The sequence below is a fragment of the Lepus europaeus genome, chromosome 4 (assembly GCF_033115175.1).
Source record: "Lepus europaeus isolate LE1 chromosome 4, mLepTim1.pri, whole genome shotgun sequence".
NCBI lineage: Eukaryota > Metazoa > Chordata > Mammalia > Lagomorpha > Leporidae > Lepus > Lepus europaeus.
The window spans coordinates 145,255,948-145,277,432 of record NC_084830.1 but is presented as its reverse complement, the minus strand read 5'-3'; the positions used below and the strand labels follow the sequence as shown (position 1 = coordinate 145,277,432).

The window sequence follows — 21,485 nt, the reverse complement described above, 5'->3', positions numbered from 1 at the left end:
CGCCTGCCTGGCTGCTTCGGCCCCCTCCCAAGATTCTACCCGGGCTCCTCTGCAGCTGAGACAGCGAAGTGGAAGAAGGGCAGGCTACCATGCCTGCAGTGCCGACGCTGTGTGTGGAGCCCAGTCACGCGGAAGGCAAGCGTGGCAGAGGGCAGACATCACCACAAGAGGCCCGGACGCGCCGTGAGACCGCGCAAAGCAGGGCCAGCACCTTGCCAGGCCCCAGCAGCGTTTTTAACCAACGTAAGAGCGGAAGCCCCGACATCGGAAGCTGCCTCGCTGCAGCCCTGGAACTAGGAGGGCAAACGCACCCCTGGGAAAACCAGGCCGCCTGGGCTCACTTCGGAGGACCCTCCTCCAGGCTGGAGAAGCCCAGACCACAGGGAGCCCCTCCCCCGCCCAGTTTTCAGGGACCTTCAGCACCCAGCAGTAAACTGGACCTGAAGAATGGACCTAGAGAAGGACTGGGACTAGGAGACCCTGGAGGCGAGCTCCACCGCTGAGGGGGACAGCTGTGGCCGGCCAGGTGGGCTCCCTCAAAGACCCAGCACCCTGCCCCTGGCACCACCCAGATGTCCCCACTGGAATGAAGCACACTTAGAAAATCATGGATTTATATCTTTGCCATTTATTTTTTTAAAATCTTATTCAAAATATTAAATAATACAATTTCCGATATGAAAAACCCTCCTGCAATAGGACAGTTGCGGTGTTTCCATTGTGCTTCCCTCCTCGTCGGGACAGCAGGTCGTCCACCCCGGAGGAGGACGTCGGCCCTGCTGCCGCCGCTGCTACACAGAGCGCACACGCCCACCGGCTCACCTGGGCTTTGCTTAATGGACACTGGGGGATGTGTTTTCTGAGAAGTTGTGGTGACACCTGTCAGTCAACCGTGGTTCAAATCACATATTTACATATTGATCAATTTTTAAATGAAAAGATAGGCTAAAATATAGTAACTATTTCCCAGTTGCTGTTACCAAAAATAAAAAAAGAAAATAAAACAAGCATTGGGGTAAAGTCATGGTACATGTTTATCCTTGATGTACACAAACACTTCATTCAAGTATAATTTTAATTTCAAAGAGTTGGAGACAACATTAAGTGCTAGCAGCCCCTGCGGTCCATTCCAATTTCCATATAGTAACCCAGTGAACACGGCTGAGAGAACTTCAGTACCTGCCCACTGCTTGAAACCGTGGAGGAACACATGCTATCACGGCTGCCCAGCAAAGTCCACGTACTGCCTTGTTTACCTCAGTTTCTGTCTCTGAATTCAACTCAGTAATTCAAACCAACAACTGGCATCTATGGACCACGACACCCACTGCAAACTGCAGAGTCCTAGTGCCAGAATCCCTAGACACACTTAATGGCCTCTCCAAAAATGGGGTCAGATTGAACAACATCATTGTCTTAAGTCATGTTTAAACTACCTAAAAATATCCAAAGCAGTTTTCTTGAAAGAAAAAAAGGTTACTTAAATGCAAAGCATTATCACATATGTCCTAATTCATTATAGTTAGGGGCCACAGAGAAATGTGCACTTAAAACTTAGTACTTGGATGGCACAGAGTGACTGAGTCAGCAGTACCAGATACGCTAGAATTCCATTACAAGTCTGGGATCTTTTACAAGTAGCATTACTTTTAGAAAAAAGTACAATAAATCTAAAACAATAAAAACAGCATAAATATAAGGGAATGCTTAACTCACATTGTGAACACCTGATTGATCTCAGCTCTACAGGTGAGGAAAAAATTATACACCCTTCGCTTGTGACATTTAATTTCCAAAGCACCAAGGGAAAAGAGAGATCCATTTCTCATTTCAGTACCAATTCCTATGGCAAACATCTACACAATATCATATAAAAAAGTCAAGCAAATAAAATTACATAATAAGCAAACTCAAGTCACAGTGCTTTAAAAAATATAATCATTGGTAATCTTCAGAGAGGGCATTGCCTCGTTAACATTCTGGTCTAGACGATGGTATTCCACTGTTTTGGAACAAAGGCCGTCACGCCATTTCCTGCTTTGCACTAGAAGGAAAATCTGGAATAAAGCAAAATGAATGAGATACACAAAAGAGAAAACAGAAGACACGGCAGAAGTTTTTATGACAAATGAAATCTCAATCAGGCTCCCAAAAACAAAAAGTGATTATCAAAAACACAAAGGTTATTTCGCTTCCCCTCTCGCACACAAGGTTAGGCAGTGCTTTAATTACTAAAGACTGAGGTTCCGGAGCTCCCTCTGCAGAGACTGAGTCACTCAGCAGCGTGAGGCAGAGCCCAGGACCCTGCGTGCTCACGTCCCTCAGTTGTTCATGACAAAGCCGAACACATCCCAAACCCTCTCCCCTACAAATACGCACAGAGCCAGTGCCAGATCAGTCACCACAAATAACCGGAAGAGTTTGTTTACCATTCTCTATTATTAGATTCACTGATTCTCAAAGAAGGAAGACATTTTGAAATGATGGGGTCCAGTTTTGCCATTTCTCAGGTAAGAAAATCAAGGCCCCAAATAAGAGTACCTTGCAGGGAATCCCAAAGGAAGTTACAATAAAATCAAGAATTGAGATTTCCCAACCGCTAAGTATTAAAAAACAGACTGTGCTGTCTCTCTACCTTTCTGCACTGGAAAGGCATACCCACTCCGTCTGGGACTACACACTCCAGGCACACTACACAACCCATTCACAACTCCTTGGCCTCACAGAATCCAGCAAACTAATTCCAGCATAGAAATGGTCATCACAATACCATTTCTGAACCAAAAATTAGAAACCATTTCAATGTCCAATAGGAAAATAACTGAATCAACTATGCAGCTATCCAATCACGTTTTAAAGAATATTAATAATATTAATTTAAAAAAATTAATGATATGGAAATTGCTCATGATTTGTTTCTATGAAATAGAATCCACTTAAGGCTGGCACTGCGGCTCACTAGGCTTATCCTCCGCCTGTGGCGCCGGCACACCAGGTTCTAGTCCCAGTCGGGGCGCCAGATTCTGTCTCGGTTGCCCCTCTTCCAGGGCAGCTCCCTGCTGTGGCCCGGGAGTACAGTGGAGGATGGCCCAAGTGCTTGGGCCCTGCACCCCATGGGAGACCAGGAGAGGCACCTGGCTCCTGCCTTCGGATCAGCGTGGTGCACTGGCTACAGCGCGCCGGCCACGGTTGCCATTGGAGGGTGAACCAACGGCAAAAGGAAGACCTTTCTCTCTTTCTCTCTCTCTCACTGTCCACTCTGCCTGTCAAAAAAAAAAAAGAAAGAAAGAAAGAAAGAGAGAGAAAGAAAGAAAGAAATAGAATCCACTTAAAGATTTTTTTTTTAAAGATTTACATATTTATTTGAAAGGCAGAGTTACAGAGGCAGAAGCAGAGGCAAAAAGAGAGATAGGTCCTCCATCCTCTGGTTCACTCCCCAAACGGCCACAACAGCCAGAGCTGGGCTGATCCAAACCCAGGAGCCAGGAGCTTCTTCTGGGTCTCCCACGTGGTTCCCCACTGGGCTCCAGCATTGGCCCCTGGATGAATATATTCTTATTTATAGATCAAATCTACACCAAAGTGTTCATAATGTTCTGAGGAGTAGTTTTCAATCTTCTAAACTCTCCTGTTTTCTGAATTTCCTAAAATAAAAGTGTAATACTTTGATAACCAGAGAAAAATTTACCAGAAAATCTTCTAAGTTCAAGCTTAATTGAAATCCAAACTGATTAAATGAACATTTTTCTGCATGAGTGCTTCCACTGAAGCAGCAACACTAAATTAAAACATAAAACCTCGGGGCCGGTGCTGTGGCACAGTGGGTTAACGCCCTGGCCTGAAGCACCAGCATCCCATACGGGAGCCAGTTGGTGTCCCGGCTGCTCCACTTCCGATCCAGCTCTCTGCTATGGCCTGGGAAAGCAATAGAAGATGGCCCAAGTCCTTGGACCCCTGCACCCGCATGGAAGACCCAGAAGAAGCTCCTGGCTCCTGGCTTTGGATCGGCACAGCTCCAGCCATTGCAGCCAATTAAGGAGTGAATCAGTGGATGGAAGACCTCTCTCTCTCTCTCTGCCTCTCCTCTCTCTGTGTAACTCTTTCAAATAAATAAATCTTTAAAAAAAAATAAATAAAAAAAAAAAACCTTAATTAAAAAAACATCACCGGGCTTTGGGGGTCAGCGCTGTGGCTCAGTGGGTTAAGGTTTGGGACTGGCTGCCCACATCTCGTATCCAACTGCAAGTTCAAGTCCCAGCTACTCCACTCTGTCCCAGCTTCCTGCTAATGAACGCCCTGGGAGGTAGCAGATGACGGCTCAAGCACTTGAGTCCCTGCCTTCCCTAGAGGAGACCTGGTTGGAGTTCCTAGCTCCTGACTTCAGTCTGGCCCAGCAACAGCTATTGCAGACATCTGGGGACCAAACCAGAGGATGGAAGATGTCAATCTCTTTCTCTGAATCTCTCTTCTCTCTTCTTTTGTCATTCTGCCTTTCAAATAAATTAAAATAAGCTTTTTTAAAAAAAACCAATGGACTTTGGTTTTGCCCACTAAGAAATCATCGAATTAACTATATTTTAGATGTATATATAAGGCCGGCGCTGTGGCTCAATAGGCTAACCCTCCGCCTTGCAGCGCCAGCACACCGGGTTCTAGTGCCGGTCGGGGCACCGGATTCTGTCCCGATTGCCCCTCTTCCAGGCCAGCTCTCTGCTGTGGCCAGGGAGTGCAGTGGAGGATGGCCCAAGTGCTTGGGCCCTGCACCCACATGGGAGACCAGGATAAGCACCTGGCTCCTGGCTTCGGATCAGCGAGATGCGCCGGCCGTGGTTGCCATTGGAGGGTGAACCAACGACAAAGGAAGACCTTTCTCTCTGTCTCTCTCTCTCTCTCACTGTCCACTCTGCCTGTCAAAAAAAAAAAAAAAAAAAGAAAGAAATATATATAGTCAAACTTTCTGTCTGTAAAAGTTGTTAAAATATACCACAGGTTTATAAAGTTATTAAACATCTCAATATTTTACCATTAATTTAAACCTAGCTAAAAATGGAAAAATCCTGAATCAAAAGCATTGATAAGAAACATGACTGACTGGGGCTGGCGCTGTGGCACTGGCATCCCATACGGTGCCAGTTTGTGTCCTGGCTGATCCTCTTCTAAACCAGCTCTCTGCTATGGCCTGGGAAAGCAGTAGAAGATGGCCCAAGCACTGGGCCCCTGTGCCCACGTGAGTGACTAGGAAGAAGCTCCTGGTTCCTGGCTTCAGATTGGCCCAGCTCCAGCTGCTGGGGCCATTTGGGGAGTGAACCAGTAGGTGGAAAACCTTTCTCTCTGTCTGTAACTTTGCCTCTCAAAGAAATAAATAAAATCTTTTAAAAAAAGAAACATGACTGAGGGGTAGGCATTTGGCCTGGCAGTTAAGATGCCTGCATCTCTACTGGGATTCCTGGGTCCACTCTCAATTCCAACTTCCTGCTAATGCACACCTAGGAGGCAGCAGGAATGGTTCAAGTGCTGGTGTCTCTGCCTCCCACTTGAGAGACCTGGATTAAGTTCCTGCTCTTGGTCTCAGCCTGGATCAGCCCTGGCCACTGCGGGCATTTGGGAATAAACCAGCAGACGGGAGCATGCACTCACACACACACTCTCTCTCTCTCCTCCCCTCTCCCCTCTCCCTTTCTCCCTCTCTCCCTCTCTTTCTCTGTAGGTATACAAGTCTCCCTGCCTCTCAAATAAATATTTTTTATAAGATAATAAAGAGCAAGTGGAGGCACTGAAAGACCCCAAACTTACCTTCCTCTTATTGTGATATGTAACGTAAACAACAGCGACACAAAAAGCGAAGATAATAAGATGGAAAAAGAAATGGCTATCTTCCTCTTCCATATTTGAGGACGGGGTCTTAAAAGACTTCACTGACTGTTCAATTTCCATGTAACCCCTGTTTTCTTCCAAGCTCTCGTCAGCCTCGTCGTCCCTGGGGCTGGTGGTCCAGTCGTAGTCTGGCTCCCCGTAGTCACCATTGTCCGGAGAGTCTCTGGCGGTGGACGGTGAACTGTTGAGTGTGAGAAGATCCTCGTCCTCTATGCGAGGGTCCTCATTGCTCTCAGGATCTTCTCGGGACAGAGAAGTGGTGGGGGAGGCATGGGGGGCCGCAGAGGCTCCTCTGCTCTGCTCAGCACTGGTTGTGGGGGGCAGCATGGTACTGACATGGGCAACAGGCTCGCTTTGGTTTCCAGGTGCTGAGTCACGGAGGTCCAGAGTAGAAGCATCTGAGAGGGGTCCAGGTTGGCTCTGTGACACAGCTGAAATAAATGAATAATAACAATACACCCCAGACCTAGCTAGATGCCTTCTTACCTACATTTTTGCCATGCACTTTTCTCTCTGCTAAATTTCTGTAACTCTCTCTTGAGAACTCGTTACCAAGTCTCCACAGCTAGCCATCAGTTCCAGTTCTCAGCCAATTATTCACCAAACAGCAGTGTGCCAGACAGTGACAACTTCAGCAGCATAAAGGACCGACTGTGCTACACAGCCTGAAACCCAGAACACAGGGAGGGAGCTGACTGTAGGTCACAGTGGCCAAGTCCACGCACAGCCCCGCCCCAGCCCCGCCCCAGCCCTGCGGCTGCGCTTTCACAGCAGGCATCATCATTCAGACTCCACCCCAAACCCACAACACAAAGACCAGTGGCTGCTCCTGGCTACAAGTGTGTGTGTGTGTGTGTGTGTATATATATATATATATCTCCATCCTTAGGAAGACGAAAGGGAACATCCCAAAGAACAAGAATCAGAACTGGAACTTGGAAGCTCAATGACAGACTATTTTACGGATTGAGGAAGCCAATCCTAGGTATTGGAAAGTAGGTATCACAAAGAGAAGTTCTTACTTCCCTATGCTATCACCTACCCTGTAACACTTACTTAAGTGAAAGTTTCCTATTTGCATAAGAAGCTCTATAAACCAAGAAGAATGAACAGAGGAAGATCCCACAGAGGAACACCTGTTGAATTTAATGATCCTTCTCAGCTATAAGCCAAAAGAGGAGCTGTTGAAGAACCTCAAGGTAAAGCCCAGAAAACACTGTCCTGGGAGGTCCGAACCCCTCCACTGAGACCATCCGAATCTATCAAACTACACGAAAGGGCTTTCTAAGTACAAGACTGCATCAGCTCCCTGCAGGGCTCTCACAGCCTGGTGTGGCACACCAGGTGCCAGCCTAACAGACAGCTCTCTGCTGATGTGAATACTCTGGTTTATGGATCACAGTTGACAACCTATACATAAAAAACAAATAGCTGACCTCAACTGCACTGAATATGAGAAAAAGTAATTTAACAAACTAGTAAAACTCTCCTGAAACAGGTTCAATAGTTGCATTCATTGACATTTTAATAAATACAACTTTCATGGAGTATATTACTCAGAAGACTTTTTTTTTAAGATTTATTCAACTCTTTACTAAGTAAAGATTTTAACAGTCTGCACTCACACGAAGTATAAAGTACCGTTTGAAGACAAGTTTCACCGTTAAATCAACGGTCCCTAGAATGAAAAGCATTTTTCCTCTCATTTGCCACATGAGTTTGGGAGACAGCCATCCTCCTCACTGTAGAACCATTAAGGACAGAGGTCCTACATAGGGAGTAAGTGCACAGTGACTCCTGCTGTTGACTTAACAACTGACACTCTTATTTATGACATCAGTGATCACCTGAGGCTCTTGTCATGAGCTGCCAAGGCTATGGAAGTCTTTGGAGTCCACAAGCTCTGTCTGTATTTAGACAGGGCCGTAAGCAAAGAGGAAGTCCTCTCCTCCCTTCAGAGAAAAGTACATCCTTCAGAAAACTCTTAACGGGAACTTCTGAAAAGAATTTTTACAAGGCCAGCGCTGTGGCGCAGCACATTAAAGCCCCAGCCTGCAGCGCCAGTACCCTGGCTGTTCCACTTCCTATCCAGCTCCCTGCTAATGTGCCTGGGAAAGTGGTGGAGGATGGTCCAAGTGCTTGGGTCCCTGCACCCACATGGGAGACCTGGAAGAAGCTCCTGGCTCCTGGCATCAGATCGGCTCAGCTCCAGTGGGTGTGGCCATTTGGGGAGTAAATCAGTGGATGGAAGATCTCCCTCTCTCCCTCTCCCTCTCTCCCTCCCTCCCTCCCTCCTTCACTCTGTAACTCTCTTTCAAATAAGTAAAATAAATCTTTTAAAAAAATTTTACATTTATTACTTCAACTTTGTTATGACTCAGGAATTTAAAAATTACTATTTCTCTCATAAATTTAATTTTCTGTCAAGGTGGACGAAAACACATTTAAAATAAAAGTTAAAAAAACTGGGAATCAACCAACCAATCTTGACTTTTAAAAGAACTGTTGGCATAGTGGGTAAAGCCACTGCCTGCAGTGCTGGCAGGCAGCATCCCATATGTGCCCATTTTTGCTCCTCTTCTGATCCAGCTCTCTGCTATGGCCTGGGAAAGCAGTAGAAGATGGCCCAAGTCCTTGGACCCCTGCATCCGTGTGGGAGACCTGGAAGAAGCTCCTGGATCCTGGCTCTGGATACATTCAGCTCTGAACGCTGCAGCCTTCTGGGGAGTGAACTAGCGAATGGAAGACCTCGCTCTCTCTCTTTGCCTCTGCCTCTCTGTAGCTTGCCTTTCGAATAAATAAATAAATCTTTAAAAATAAATAAAAAGAATTGTTTCTCTGCATCTGAGTGCTGGGATAAAATGTCATGTGAATGTAAAACAGAGGTGGAAATGAAACCTAAAATGGACAGTCAACAAGTGTCCCTTGGTCTCTTTTCACTTCCCTGTTCTGACGGAAGCCGGCTCTCCCTGCAGGACACACTTTCCCCACAGTCCCTAGAATGAAAAGCATTTTTCCTCTCATTTGCCACACGAGTCTGGGAGACAGCCATCCTCCTCGCTGCCTTCCACACTGTGCTCCCATTCCTCTGCCCAGATGCCTCCCGCTTTCATTTCTTATCTTTAGCCATCATCCACTTTCATCCACCAACTCCAAAGTCATGTCCCTAGTTCTTAACAGTTACAGCTCCCTTTTTTAGAGCTTCCTGAGTCCAAGACAAGGATCCCCATCCTGACTTGAAAATCCTTGACCCCTGTCTTCTGATGAACTAGTTTGCTCCTTCCACAGTCACTGCTCCCACGGTCACTGACTATCACACACTTCCATAATCCCACTTCATGCATCCTGCTGGCCAATGTGAACTAGTCTTCCACTTCATTCCCTGGTATTCTCAATCCATCAAGACCCTCAACCATTTGGGCCTACCACCTTTTCACCCTCACCACCACAACCAAATCCTGACCAATACACTCTACCCAGGCTCAGTTCTGTGGCTCACCAATATAATCCCTCACATTCGCCATCAATTCTCTTCCCCTCATTCTGCCCATTCAATTGGCTCAGCTACAGTAAATGCTGGTTTAATCAAACCCGTACTCCTCTTCTGCACCAAGCAGCTGAACATGGCTGGAAAGAAATATACAACCATGTCACTGGTTCCACTCCATTTTAAATTTAGTTCTGGGGCCGCCACTGTCAGGTAGCAGGTTAAGCAGTTGCCTGTGATGCCGTGATACTTGTATCACATATGCATGCCAGTTGGAGTTCTGGCTACTCCACTTCCAATCCAGCCACCTGCTAATGGCCGTGAAAAACAGAAGATGGGCCAAGTGTTCGGGCCCTGCCACCAGTGTGAGAGAGATGGATAAAGCTCCTGGCTACTGGTTTCAGCCTGGCCCAGCCTTGGCCACTGCAACCATTTGAGGATTGAACCAGCAGATCAAAGATCATTCTCTGTCTCTCCCTTTCTAAAACTCTGCCTTTCAAATAAATAATGTTTTTTTTAATTAATGACAAAGATTCAATCATATGTTTAATGCTAGCATTGATACTGTATTTTCCTAGTCCACTTAACCCTTCTCAATTCACATTCTCCTGACCTCAAAATTCCAACATGGTCTCTAATATCCTCAATTTCAACTGAAGACATCACTTCCTAACTTGTCTCAGAAAAAGGAAGAAATCAGAGAGAATTTCCACAAACTATCAAAACTCTAGACTCATGAATCCAACTGCCTCCTTGCAGAATGATGGAATACCATGAATGAGTCTACAAATTCAATGTGACAACTCAGATGAAATGCACAAATTTCTCGGAAAACACAAACTACCACAACTCACACGATATGAAATAAATCATCTGAATAGCCACCTAACTACTGAGGGAACTGAACTCTTAGGTTTTAAAATTCCAAAGAAATAAATCACCAAGCTCATATGGTTTCACTGGAGAATTTTACCAAATGCTGAAACAAGAATACCAATTATACACTCTGTCCAAGAGAATAAAAAGGAGAAACTTCCCAATTCATTTTATGAAGCTAGTATGACCCATGTACCCAAACCAAAGACCACACAGAAAAACTACATATCAGTATTTCCCATGCATATAGATGCTAAAATTCTTAATAAACGAGCAAACAGAAATCAGCAATACATAAAAAGTTACATACCATGAACAGTGAGGTGTATTCAGGGCAGGTGCTGGGAACAACAGGCTAAGCCACTGTTTGGGATGTGCACTCCCCAGAGGAGAGCACAGCAGAGTCCCAGCCTGGTTCTGACCTGGCCCCAGCTGATGCACATGGGAAGCGCCGGATGATGGCTCAAGTTTCTGCCACCCACGTGAGACTCCCAGACAAGTTCCTGGCTCCTGGATTTGGCCTAACCCAGTCCTAGTTGTTGCAGCTATTTGGGGAATGAACCAGCAGACAGAAAACCGTTCTCTCTCTCACTTTCTATTTGTGTGTGTATTTTAAATAAATGAATCTTGTCTTAAAATTACATTCACTTTGATCTCAATTTGTTAAAAAAATATATACCATATACGGTACTTCCAAAAGTTCATGGAAGGCCGGCGCCGCGGCTCACTAGGCTAATCCTCTGCCTGCGGTGCCAGCACACTGGGTTCTAGTCCTGGTCAGGGCGCTGGATTCTGTCCCGGTCGCCCCTCTTCCAGGCCAGCTCTCTGCTGTGGCCCAGGAGTGCAGTGGAGGATGGCCCAAGTCCTTGGGCCCTGCACCCGCATGGGAGACCAGGATAAGCACCTGGCTCCTGCCTTTGGATCAGTGCGATGCACCAGCCACAGAGCGCCGGCCGCGGTTGCCATTGGAGGGTGAACCAACGACAAAGGAAGACCTTTCTCTCTGTCTCTCTCTCTCTCACTGTCCACTCTGCCTGTGGGAAAAAAAAAAAAAAAAGTTCATGGAAAAGTGATTAAAGGGAAGTTTATTTGGGTGCAAAAAATTTTGGATATCTATGCACATTTTTTCATAGTATACATTCCATGAGATTTCTGAAGACTCCTCCTATTAACAAACCAAATGAACACCAATTGAAGTCTTACATTCTATACAAAAGTTAACTAAAACTGGATTACATATATAAATGTAAAACAAAGCTATCAGAAAAAAAAAAAAAAGACTGAAAAAATCTTTGACCTGGCCAGCGTCGTGGCTTAACAGGCTAATCCTCCACCTTGCGGCACCGGCACACCAGGTTCTAGTCCTGGTTGGGGCGCCGGATTCTATCCCGGTTGCCTCTCTTCCAGGCCAGCTCTCTGCTATGGCCCGGGAGTGCAGTGGATGATGGCCCAAGTGCTTGGGCCCTGTACCCATATGGGAGGCCAGGATAAGCACCTGGCTCCTGGCTTCGGATCAGCGAGATGCGCCGGCCGCGGTTGCCATTGGAGGGTGAACCAACAGCAAAAAGGAAGACCTTTCTCTCTGTCTCTCTCTCTCTCTCACTATCCACTCTGCCTGTCAAAAAAAAAAAAAAAAAATCTTTGACCTATGGCTAGGCAAAAAAGTTCTTACACTTGACAGTAAGAGCAATCTGCATGGAGCCGGTGCTGTAGTGGAGCGGGCTAAGTCTCTGCTTGCAGCACCAGCATCCCATGCAGGCACCAGTTCTAGTCCCAGCTGCTCCTCTTTTGATCCAGCTCTATGTCATGGCCTGGGAACACAGTAGAAGATGGCCCAAGTGCTTGGGCCCCTGCATCCATGTGGAAGATGCAGAAGAAGCTTCTGGCTCCTAGCTTCGGATTGGCTCAGCACCAGCCGTTGCAGCCATTTTTAAAGCCATTTGGGGGGTGAACAAGCAGATGGAAGACCTTTATCTCTGTCTCTCCCTCCCTCTGTCTATAACTCTGCCTCTCAAATAATTGAATAAAATCTTAGAAAAAAAAAAAGCAATATATGTAACAGAAAAAAACTGGACATCTTCAAAATGAAACTTTTTGCTCTATGGTGGAAAATATAATTCCCAACAAAGACTATTTCTAGAAATATAAAGAATTCTCAAAACTCAAAAGTAAAAAACCAAATAATCTAATGAGAAAATGGGCAAAAGACATGAAGTGACATTTCACCCAAGATGACAAACAGATGGCAAACGAGCACGTGATAAGGTCATTAGCCAGAGTGGAATGCAACTTAAAACCACAATTCAGACTTCTACACACCACTCAGAATGACTAAAATAAAATATAAAAAAGGCATTAAATGTTAGCAAAGACACAGAAAAACTGGATCACATGCATATTGCTGATAAGAATGTAAAACAAGACAGCCACTCCAGAAAACAGGCTGGCAATGCCTCTAAAAACCTAAATATGCAACTACCATAGAACCCAGAAACTGCACTCCTGGGCATCTATCCCAGAAAAAAACGGACACCTATGCTCACACAGAAATCTGTACACAAATGTCTACAGCGGCTTTATTTACAATAGCCAAAAGGTAGAAACAACCAGACTGCCTTCCGCAGATGAATAAGGTGTGGTGCACCCACACCACAGAATCCTATTCAGCAGCAGAATGGAACCAAGTACTGGCACACAGGAGACCCTGGACAAATCTCCGAGAACTGTGCTGAGCGGAAAAGTCAGCCCCAAAAGTCACACACTGCATGATTCCATGCACAGGAGATTCTAACTGGAAAACCAATCAGTGGTTGCCAGGAGTGCAGGAGGAAGTTGGGCAGGAAGTGGGGGTGTCCTCAGAAGGGAACACAGACGTCCCTGTGGTGACGGAAACACCTGGAACATGACTGTATCAATGGCAATGTGCTGGCTGTGATACTGCATGCAGGGGCTTCAAAAAGATCCTGGAAAACCTGAATTAGAAGTTTATTTTGGTACGAAAACAAACTTTGAAGTGCACGCATAGCTTCCTCATCACACGCGTTTTCCCCAAAGGTTCTGAAGCTCCCTCACGTTAGAGTTTCACAAGATGCTACTGCTGGTTCTCACTGAGGGAAACTGGGAAAAGGACACAGAGGAGCTCCACATTATTTCTTACGACTGCAAGCAAATCTATAATTATCCCAAAACAAAAGCTTAAAAATTAATTTCTACATCCCACTTTAAAAAAAAAAAAAAAAAAAGCTTTGTTCTTTCCTCAACACTCTGCACCCATCTGTGGTTACTCTACCTTCAAAACCGATGCAGAATTTGAACACTTGTCACTCCTCTGCTGCTGCCATCCCGTCCAGGCCACCATCGTCTGACCTGCCTGCCTCACCTTAACCCCTACTGCCTGCACTCCACACGGCAGCCAGGCCGGCCTGTAAAAACTGAAACCACACGATGCCATTCCACTCAAAGCTCTCCAGGGGCTCTCCACTTCTCTCAGAATTCAAAGCCTTTGTAAGAGTCTGCAGGATCCCACGTGTTCTGGCCCCCATTACCTCACTCCCGTGATCTCTTACTCATCTCCCTACCTGCTCCACCCACTGCCTACTTCAGAGAAAGCAGGTATGCGGTAAAGTCACTCCGTGCTCTCTACCCAGCTCTCTCCACAAATTCACAGTCCACCCCAAGTGGTGTCTTGGCCCAAACTGCAGCCCCTGAAAAGCCCTTCCCTTCGATCGCAGACAGGCAAGACCCCACTATTTTTTTTTTTTACAATTTATTTATTGGGGGCTGGTGCTATGGCACAGTGGGTTAATCTGTCTGCAGTGTCCGCATCCCATAGAGGCACCAGGTCAAGTCCTGGATGCTCCACTTCCAATCCAGCTCCCTGCTAGTGCTCCTGGAAAGCAGAGGAGGATGGCCGAAGTCCTTTGGCCCCTGCACCCACATGGGAGACCCGGAGGAAGCCGTGGAGACCTAGCCCAGTCATAATGGCCATCTGAGGAGTGAACCAGCAGATGGAAGATCTCTCTCTCTCCCTCCCTCCCTCTCTTTCTTCTCTCTGTAACTATGACTCTCAAATAAATTAATTAAAAAGAAAATATTTATTTATTTACTTATTTGAAGTCAAATTTAAAGAGAACGGGAGAGACAGAGAGATCTTCTGTTGGTTCAGTCCCTAAATGGCCACAACAACTGGGGCTGAGCCAGGCTGACTCCATCAAGGGCCCAGGAAACTGGGCCACCTTCTGCTGCTTTCCCAGGGCATCAGCAGAGAACTGGATGGAAGTAGAGCAGCTGGCACTCGAACTGACACCTTTAGGGGACACTGGTGCTGCAGACAGCGGCTTAACCCACTGTGCCACAGCACCAGCCCATAACTCATTCTTCTAGGGAATCCCTCCACCACATTCATTCTTCAACTGCTCTATCTAGTATTAAGTAGGAGCAAAATAAGTATTATTCAAGGAGCACAAACTTGAAAGTAATCCACGAATACAGCACAGGAAAATAAGATTCATCTGAAACATTTGACACAAAGCAGGTCAACCTCCCAGATTTCCTCTCCTTCAAATCAAAGAAACTGACCCAAATATGAAGAGTATTTCCAACAACTGAAGTGACAAGTCTGCCTTTATGAAACTGACTGTTGGGGCCGGTGCTGTAGCACAGTGGGTTAAGGCCCTGACCTGCAGCGCTGGCATCCCTTATTGGTGCCGGTTCAAGTCCCGGCTGCTCCACTTCCAATCCAACTCCCTGCTAATGTGCCTAGGAAAGCAGCAGAGGATGGCTCAAGTCCTTGGGCCCCTCACCCACATGGGAGGCCCAGAAGTTCCAGGCTCCTGGCTTCAGATCGGCTCAGCTCCGGCTGTTGCAGCCATTTGGGGAGTGAACCAGCAGATGGAAGACCTCTCTCTCTGTCTCTACTTCTCCCTGTAACTCTGACTTTCAAATAAATAAGAGAAATCTTAAAGCAACACTTAAAAAAAAAAAAAAAGAAGGCCGGCGCCGTGGCTCAACAGGCTAATCCTCCGCCTTGCGGCGCCGGCACACCGGGTTCTAGTCCCGGTCGGGGCACCGATCCTGTCCCGGTTGCCCCTCTTCCAGGCCAGCTCTCTGCTGTGGCCAGGGAGTGCAGTGGAGGATGGCCCAAGTGCTTTGGGCTCTGCACCCCATGGGAGACCAGGAGCAGCACCTGGCTCCTGTCATCGGAACAGCGCGGTGCGCCGGCCGCAGCGCGCTACCGCGGCGGCCATTGGAGGGTGAACCAACGGCAAAAAAGGAAGACCTTTCTCTCTGTCTCTCTCTCACTGTCCACTCTGCCTGTCAAAAAAAAAAAAAAAAAGGCCGGCGCCGTGGCTCAACAGGCTAATCCTCCGCCTTGCGGCGCCGGCACACCGGGTTCTAGTCCCGGTTGGGGCACCGATCCTGTCCCGGTTGCCCCTCTTCCAGGCCAGCTCTCTGCTGTGGCTAGGGAGTGCAGTGGAGGATGGCCCAAGTGCTTGTGCCCTGCACCCCATGGGAGACCAGGAGAAGCACCTGGCTCCTGCCATCGGAACAGCGCGGTGCGCCGGCCGCAGCGCGCTACCGCGGCGGCCATTGGAGGGTGAACCAACGGCAAAAGGAAGACCTTTCTCTCTGTCTCTCTCTCTCACTGTCCACTCTGCCTGTCCAAAAAAAAAAAAAAAAAAAAAAGACCTATAAAAATTGACTGTTGGGCTTCTATAAAGTATATATATGTGTGTGTGTGTATATATATATATGTGTGTGTGTATGTATGTACACACACACACACACTACAGTAGGGACTGGCATTCCAGCATAGCTGGGTAAACCCACTGCCTGCGATGCCGGCTTCCTATGTGAGCTTCCCGTAAGGGCATCGGTTCATATCCCAGCTGCATCACTGATGATCCAGCTCTCTGCTAATGGCCTATGAAAAGCAGCAGAAGATGCCCCATGTGTTTGGGCCCCTGCCACCCACATGAGAGACCCAGACGAAGCTCATGACTCCTGGCCCCGGCCTGGCTAAGCGCTGGCTTACTGCAGCCATCTGAGGCGTAAACCTGAGGACAGAAGTTCTCCCTGTCTCTGTCTCTCGCTTGTAACTCTGCCTTCCAAGTAAATAAAGAGAGAAATCTTTTTCAAAAACCACATAGGCTACATTCGACTCTAAAGCTTTCATTTGTACACCTCACTAACTGATACTATCTCTCTAATTAAAAGTTAGCATTCCCAAACTGAATGTAAGTCTCCTCTCCTACTGGTCTCATTTTCAAAATTGCCTTAACATAAAATTACACTGGCACTTCTCAAACCTGAGAACGCGGAGGAGCCTGAGAACTCACTCGGACATGGGCATGAGAAACCGTGCCTTCAGGTTAAACATGTTGCACATTAAATGCCGGCCATCACATGGGAACCCTATGATGGCCAATGCTGGGAAGCAGGCACTTGAACGGTACGGCAAAACCTGGTTAGGAGGTAGCCACCTAGTGCTCCAAACATTTACACTCATCTTTTTAGACTCCATCAAAATAAAAACATAAAACTTAACATTCTTACAAACAAGAACACAGTCCAGTACTGAAATCTTAAGAAACCTGTTATAGAATAAACTAAATAAACCTAGTGTGCTCACTTTCTACACTTGTTTCAAATTTACATGGCTGATTATCCAGGAATCAGTCCACCAGCAGGCAGGCTTACAGAATACACTTGTATTACCCCCAGCTTTGCAAACCCTACACAACTGCCACCAAGCTGCCCCCTGTGAAAAGCATGTATGGGGGCGGCGCTGTGGCACAGCAGTAGGATGCATTGTTGCTGCCACTTCCCTTCCTGGAAGGAGCATTCACTGTATAAAACATTTTAAAAGTGGGGGGCTGGCGCTGTGGTGTAGTAGGTTACGCATCTGCCTGCAGTGCCAGCATCCCATATGGGTGCTGATTCATGTCCTGGCTGCTCCTCCTCCAACCCAGCTCTCTGCTATGGCCTGGGAAAGCAGTAGAAGATGGCCCAAGTCCTTGGGCCCCTGCACCCGCACAGGAGACCCAGAAGAAGCTCCTGAATCCTGGCTTCGGATCAGCTCAGTTTCGGCTATTGCAGCCACGTGGGGAGTGAACCAAAGGATGGAAGACCTCTCTCTCACTCACTCGCTCTCTCTCTCTCTCTCTCAAATAAACACATAAAATCTTTAAAACAAAAAAGAAAGAAAAGCTTGTATGTTCACTTTCATTTACTTGCTGTAGAGAACAATGTGAACACAACACATTTAAAATCGGAATACAGAGAGACTTGACTACAAAGATAAAGATTCCCCAAAATAGGCAGGTATTATTTAGGGGCTCTTAAAAAAGGAGACAAAGGACACGACACCTTAGTATGCCCCACTCCCCCTTGCTTGCCTCCCAGCCCCATCACAAAATGTTCAATCGTCTCTTAGGGGGAAAAGTTGTTTCTGAAGTTAGCTAGCAGACATACATGCCGCTGAATGGTCTTTTTAAGCATTCCAGCAGGCAATGTGCTTCTCATTTCTTTCCTAGAAGTCTGAATGACCAGAACACACGTTTGACGCTACTGAGCAACTTCAGCGGCCAGAAGAGTTGCATCCCCCAGGGAAATCCTCACTGGGGTTTCCCTCTGGGGAAGGGGTTTAGTTAATTCCCTGAGACCCGCAGGCACCTTGGGGAGGGCAGTCCGGCTGCCCTGCCCTGCCCTGGGCGTCCCTGACCACACACCGGGCAGGCTCCCACGGCCAGGGAGCAGGAAAACACTACCTCAGCTCGCACTGTTTTACATCTAAATACAAAAATAAATAAATAAATAAATAAATAAATAAATAAATAAATAGCTTAGGAAGAAAAGCAGGGTTGTGTCTTGGCTGGAAGGAAAAACGGAACTACGAAACACGATACTGCTTAATCATTCTAAGTTCTTCTGAGTGACTGTCTCCCACGAAGCCTCAGGCCTTTGTTTCTAGATCTCCAAATGTCTCCGTAAATCCTGCAGTTACCGTGATCTACACCGTAACACCGGTACGAAAAGAAATCTGAGTTAAATCCTGCAAAGGAGGCAGGGGTGTCCTGGTTAACGCAAGGCCCGGGGAAGGGGCTGCCAAACGCCTCCCTGCTCCTAAGCCCTCCCGGAGCCCAGCAGCCCAGCGCCAACCACGAGAACCTCGCGGACCTCAGAGCCGCCGAGGCCAGCCACGGGGGCTGGCCCCCGCCCACCTCGCTCCGGACACCCTCACCCTGCCTCGCGCTCGGGAGACGCCACACCCCCTACCCCGGGCCATCCCCTCAGCCCTGTCTCCTGCGCCCCTTCCCCTGGACCGTCCTAACCTCCCACTCCAAAGACCCTCGGGGCCCCACGCCGCTATTCCGCGGGGCAGCCCCTCGTGCAGCCCCCCTGGACCCCACCGCCACAGGCACTCCTCCCACCCCGCCCATCCACACGCTGTGCGCCCCACGTCTCCAAGCCGCGCTGCCCGGGCTCGGGGACACCCCGCCACCTCGGCCTCCTTCAGACCCCACGCTCCCTCCTCGGACCCGCGACGACCACGCTCCAGCCAAACGTCGCCGCCGGCTCGGGGGGCTCGGAAACGCCCTTTCCCGCGGCCCGGCCCGCGCCTGGGCCCTCCCCGCCTCCCCGGGCCCGCCGTACCGCCGCGCCCCCTTTACCACTGGACTCGGCGGATGCAAGCAGGAGCGCCAGGACGAGCGGCGGCATCAGCCCCCCGGGGGCCTGGATGCAGGGTCTGGGGAGCAGCTTCGTTAGCGCGGTCCCCCTCATCCTTCCCAGGGCGGCAGCTGCCATAACGGATCCGGCCGGGAGCCTGCGCTGTTGCTAGGCGCTACGTCATGACGTCAAAATGCGTCATGCGCCGCGACCCTAGAAATAGACGTCCCGGAGCGATGACGTCGCAGCCGGGGGCGGGGCGCTGGCAAGGGGACCAAGGAAGGGGAACGAGAGGGAGCCCCTCGCCGCTGGGGCGGGTCCGGGGTGGGGAGCGAGCCCCCTTCAGAGCCCCCGCATCTTGGGGTATCGTACAGCCAATAGAAACTGAGTTGAGCTTTTTTAAAAAGGAGATCCGACTGCTGTGGGCTCCGCGAACTGCCCGGTCCCCAGAGGCTAGGAGTGAGCCTGTCAGGGTGGCGGGGTCCGAACCGCCTTTGCGGGTCCTCGCCCACCATCAGGTGTTATTTCCAACAACGCCTTAGCACCTCTGCGTGCTGCAGGATGCAACAGTGCGCAGAGCCCCCTCCCCTGCCCCGCGTGTCCGTGAGGGAACTCTAGCCTAAGACACACGAGGGCGTGGTCGGAAGCTCGGGGAAATGTGTATTGCGAAGAGGGGGGGAACTATTTATAGATTTCAAAACGGCACCAAGAGAAACTTAGCTTGTGATTCCGTTTGCCACCAGTTTTTTTGAAGTTCTGTCGGGCGACACTCCTACGTGACGGCAAAGCGAGTTGAGGCGAGGCATGGGGTTGCCCTGATAAATAGTCCCACATTTCAAAAACAAGCTTCTGTGACTTTTTCATGTTGTAAATGCAAACTTAGAACCTTGCAGAAGTCCCTCAGGGGCCAGGCACAATGCTTCGGTCTGTGTGCGCATTCTGGCAGTGTGCAGGAGAACCAGTGTGGCACAAAGCAAGACCTCTGTTGGGTCCACACCTTCGCCAGGGTGGGCTCTTCCCCGCTCACAGCTAAGGCTCTGTGTTCACTCCTCATTCTGGGTTCCCCGAAGCATGGATCTGGCCCCAGTGACAGCTCAGAAACACAGACTCTGTGTTTTAAAAAACTAAGCATTCATTCATCTGCTCATTTCTCACGGTCCACCCAAAGCCCAGACTGAATGGTGCCCTTATTGCAAACCTTCCAGGTTAGCCAAGGTACAAAGTCTCAGTGCCCCCAGGCGGTTTTCCCTTCTGTGAGCACAGAAACCACCACCCCGCCTCACGAATAAGGCTCTCAATCCCGGCTTCTGGTCGACTGGACTTTGCTTTTTTTTTTTTTTTTTGCAATAACACTTCAGTCCTCTTTCCTGAGTCTTTGTGCACTTGAACTTCAGCCACTTGAACTCCTGCCAGATTGCCTCCTTCTCTTTACTAGTGAGATGTTATTTGGCAAGATGGGATTCCAACATGCTGCCCAACAGTGGCTGGCGAGGGAAACACTCCGTGTTCAGAGGGCCCTTGATACAGAATACATTGACCAGGACTGGGCTCCCCACACTCGCAGATCTCAGACTGAAGTCCTATGTTAACAGCTCTGGGAGTAAGAGTGGAAACTCGATGTAATTACAGCACTGAAGGGCTGGGCCTTCAGGTCGCTGGGGGCTGGCCTTCAGAAGGGAGCTCTCCACAGACGGCTCAGTGTAGCAGCTCAGTTTGGCCTGTCTCTGCTTCCTAGCTCACCATGTGATCACTGCTGTGCACACGCTCAACCACAGCCAGCCTCCAACAGAGGCCGGACTCCTGGGGCTGCCCCATCTTGAACTGTGAACTCCAATTGTAACCTGAGCTAAACCTTTTCTCCCCCAATATAACAAAAAGATAGACTCATACAATACTGGGCCTGGCACCAGACTGACTATACCCAGCCACCACTACGTGCCAGAACCTCTGCACAAACTCTTAACATCCACTTAGAAATAGCTACATTCCAGCCGGCGCCACGGCTCAACAGGCTAATCCTCCGGCTTGCGGTGCTGGCACACCGGGTTCTAGTCCCAGTTGGGGCGCCGATTCTGTCCCGGTTGCTGCTTTTCCAGGCCAGCTCTCTGCTATGGCCCGGGAAGGCAGTGGAGGATGGCCCAAGTGCTTGGGCCCTGCACCCCATGGGAGACCAGGAGAAGTACCTGGCTCCTGCCTTCGGATCAGCACGGTGCGCCAGCCGCAGCGGCCATTGGAGGGTGAACCAACAACAAAGGAAGACCTTTCTCTCTGTCTGTCTCTCTCATTATCCACTCTGCCTGTCAAAGAAAGAAAGAAATAGCTGCATTCCCATAAAACTGTAACAGTAGGACAGATCCTGAGGGCCACAGTTTGGGAAGATCAGTTATACCAAATGCAAAAACAAATCTGATATCTGCTTTGAATGTCACTTCCAACATCAAGAAACAGGAATTATGAGTAGAAAAATTCCTATTTGCTGAAGCTGGATAAAGTATGGAGTTCCTTACTAGTCTCTGTATTAGAAATTTCAACAATTATTAAAACTATATGGAGGTGCTGGCACTAAGGTGTAGCATAT

General features: G+C 48.4%; 1 protein-coding gene across 1 annotated transcript; it reads right to left on the bottom strand.

Moving 5' to 3' along the window:
- Nucleotides 1-608: 608 nt before the first annotated feature.
- On the bottom strand, nt 609-19,084 carry C4H5orf15 (chromosome 4 C5orf15 homolog). The gene is made up of 3 exons (XM_062189165.1): nt 18,910-19,084; nt 5,794-6,305; nt 609-2,057 (listed from the first exon to the last, which is right to left on the bottom strand). The coding sequence occupies exons 1-3, from the start codon at nt 19,043-19,045 to the stop codon at nt 1,926-1,928; spliced, it is 780 nt and encodes a 259-aa protein (XP_062045149.1). The 5' UTR covers nt 19,046-19,084; the 3' UTR covers nt 609-1,925.
- Between the last annotated feature and the right edge of the window lie 2,401 nt (nt 19,085-21,485).

Excerpts from the sequence above, each read along its gene's own strand:
- C4H5orf15 (XM_062189165.1), bottom strand. The coding sequence starts at position 19,045 with ATGGCAGCTGCCGCCCTGGGAAGGATGAGGGGGACCGCGCTAACGAAG. Across the intron at positions 6,306-18,909 it reads TGCATCCGCCGAGTCCAGTG|CTGTGTCACAGAGCCAACCT; the intron begins GTAAAGGGGGCG and ends CATTTATTTCAG. Across the intron at positions 2,058-5,793 it reads CATATCACAATAAGAGGAAG|ATTTTCCTTCTAGTGCAAAG; the intron begins GTAAGTTTGGGG and ends GCTTTATTCCAG.